This window comes from Atta colombica, unplaced genomic scaffold, assembly GCF_001594045.1.
Source record: "Atta colombica isolate Treedump-2 unplaced genomic scaffold, Acol1.0 scaffold268, whole genome shotgun sequence".
NCBI classification, from domain to species: domain Eukaryota; kingdom Metazoa; phylum Arthropoda; class Insecta; order Hymenoptera; family Formicidae; genus Atta; species Atta colombica.
In genome coordinates, this window is record NW_017259368.1 from 324,647 (window position 1) to 326,580 (window position 1,934).

The 1,934-nt window shown below is 33.3% G+C and overlaps 1 protein-coding gene across 1 annotated transcript in view; it reads right to left on the reverse strand.

The window, feature by feature from the left end:
* LOC108689304 (acetylcholine receptor subunit alpha-L1) overlaps positions 1–1,451 on the reverse strand; it is a 6,087-nt gene extending 4,636 nt beyond the window's left edge. Inside the window, exons 1-2 of the mRNA XM_018196027.1 lie at positions 1,097–1,451; positions 1–198 (exon numbers count right to left, since the gene is read on the reverse strand). Coding sequence (XP_018051516.1) covers positions 1–154 — 154 coding nt within the window. The 5' untranslated portion in view covers positions 155–198; positions 1,097–1,451. The remainder of the gene's footprint in view (positions 199–1,096) is intronic.
* Positions 1,452–1,934: the final 483 nt, after the last annotated feature.

Consider the following 1,934-nt stretch of genomic DNA (forward strand, 5'->3'; position numbering starts at 1 on the left):
GTCCTAGTTTTACAACAACAGTATCAGTATTATTAGACACAGGTCGAATCAGCCGATTATAGTTCGACAGCAGATCATCGTAAAGTCTCTTAGCGTCTGGATTACTATAGCAGATCCCCACCGAAAGGATCAGGATAATTAAAGAGAATATCATTTTACCTTCAAACGTGCGATTAAACTAGATTCGTCAAAAGCATCCTGCACAAAAATATTAATAAACCCATATGTGATTATTCGATTTATTTCGTACAGATTTATGAAATATCCGAGAACGGATTATTATTTTAAAAATTATCAGAAATTTATTATTACCTTAAAAATTATCCGCATTTATAAATATATTTATTATAATAGTACAATTTTTTTTCTTTTTCTATTATTTTTTTTGTGTTTTTGTTTTTGCTGCATATTTGTAGAATTATAAATTGACTATAAGATGATTTGTTATTTAAAAAGTAAGAAAAACATTAAATAAAAAATTTCAATTTAGATTCTTTTATAATTTTTTTTCATTTAGCTGTCATTCATTTATAATTATTTTTCATAATTTTCTCTACTGAAGAAATTAAATTAAATTAAATTAGTAGTTACAATGCTATGTCGATAGCTTAACTGAGCTTTGCTGAGTTGTTAGTTGTAGAATTATGAACCTGTTGCATTAAGCACAGCTGTCTGTCCGTATTAATTTTTACGAGAAATACTTTAGTATATCAAATCTTTATTGAAATATTAATATGCAAAGTAAATTTTTCAAGCTTATTAGTGACGAGTTAAAATGTAATAATTTCGTATCACGGAGTGTTCGAGTAGTATCATTCTTTTCCTATTATAATAATTGATAACATAGCTTAAGAAATTTATAAATCGTATTAATTTTTACATTGCACAAAACGTTATATAAATACATTCCCAAAGTTTGTAAATGCAATATTTTTACAAAATTATACTTTCCCACTTCTATAAATATTTTAATACTATCATTTCTCGCAACATATAAATTTAAATTATCCTTTTCTATTGTTGTCGCGCTTACATTACAATTATTCATAAGAAAATATTTATTTCTGAAACGAAAATTATTTCAAAAATTGCTTACTGCGTCTATATTTTTCACAGCGCTTATCGATTTTGCTCACTGAGCAATTATATGTGAGTATCGAAGTCGGGCATGTATTCGTGTATCGAACGTAATCTAAACGGTCGTGGTGGTATACTTGCGCTTCGGCCTTCTCGGGACTCCTCGTTACCCGTTCTTTAAATACGGTGCTTTTATCCCGTGCCCTTCTTGTGTATCATAATCTGCGATAAATCTGGGATACGTTTGATTTCCGGCGCGTACTTATTAGTCGGTGATATCGCGGACGGACTTCGGTCCTACTCTCATTACTCGCGCGGATCGTTCCGCTCGCGAAACGCTGGAAGAACGTTCAACAGAAATGACATTGTGTACAGCCGCTGGACCACTGGGATGCTGGTACGTGCATCTGAAATTCGCAGGATCAATACACCATTGCGCATGTACCAGCATGGTTTGCTCTGCCTCTGCGCGCTGCGAGAGTACTCTTGTCGCGCAAACTCGTCGATTTCTACTGCGTCGCCTAGCAGTGGAAAAAGTGGGAACGCATCGGCCGGGCCTCGGCATTTTCCTGGGCGTACTACGCCCTTTCCCGGCGAATCTCGCAGCTCTCTCGTATTTACATTAAGTTCTGTTTTATGTCTGTTATTCAACAAGAGAACTCTAATCGGTTATTTAATTAATTCACGAGAAAACGTATGCTTTAGCGAGAAAACGAGAAAACTATCATATATAATATCATTTCATTTATTCGATTTTTATGAAAAAAGAGGTAATTGTTTCCATGTTAATTCTACACGATAATTTAATTACCCTGATACTTTTGTGTCAGTTTCGTTTTCTTTGACGTTATTTATAT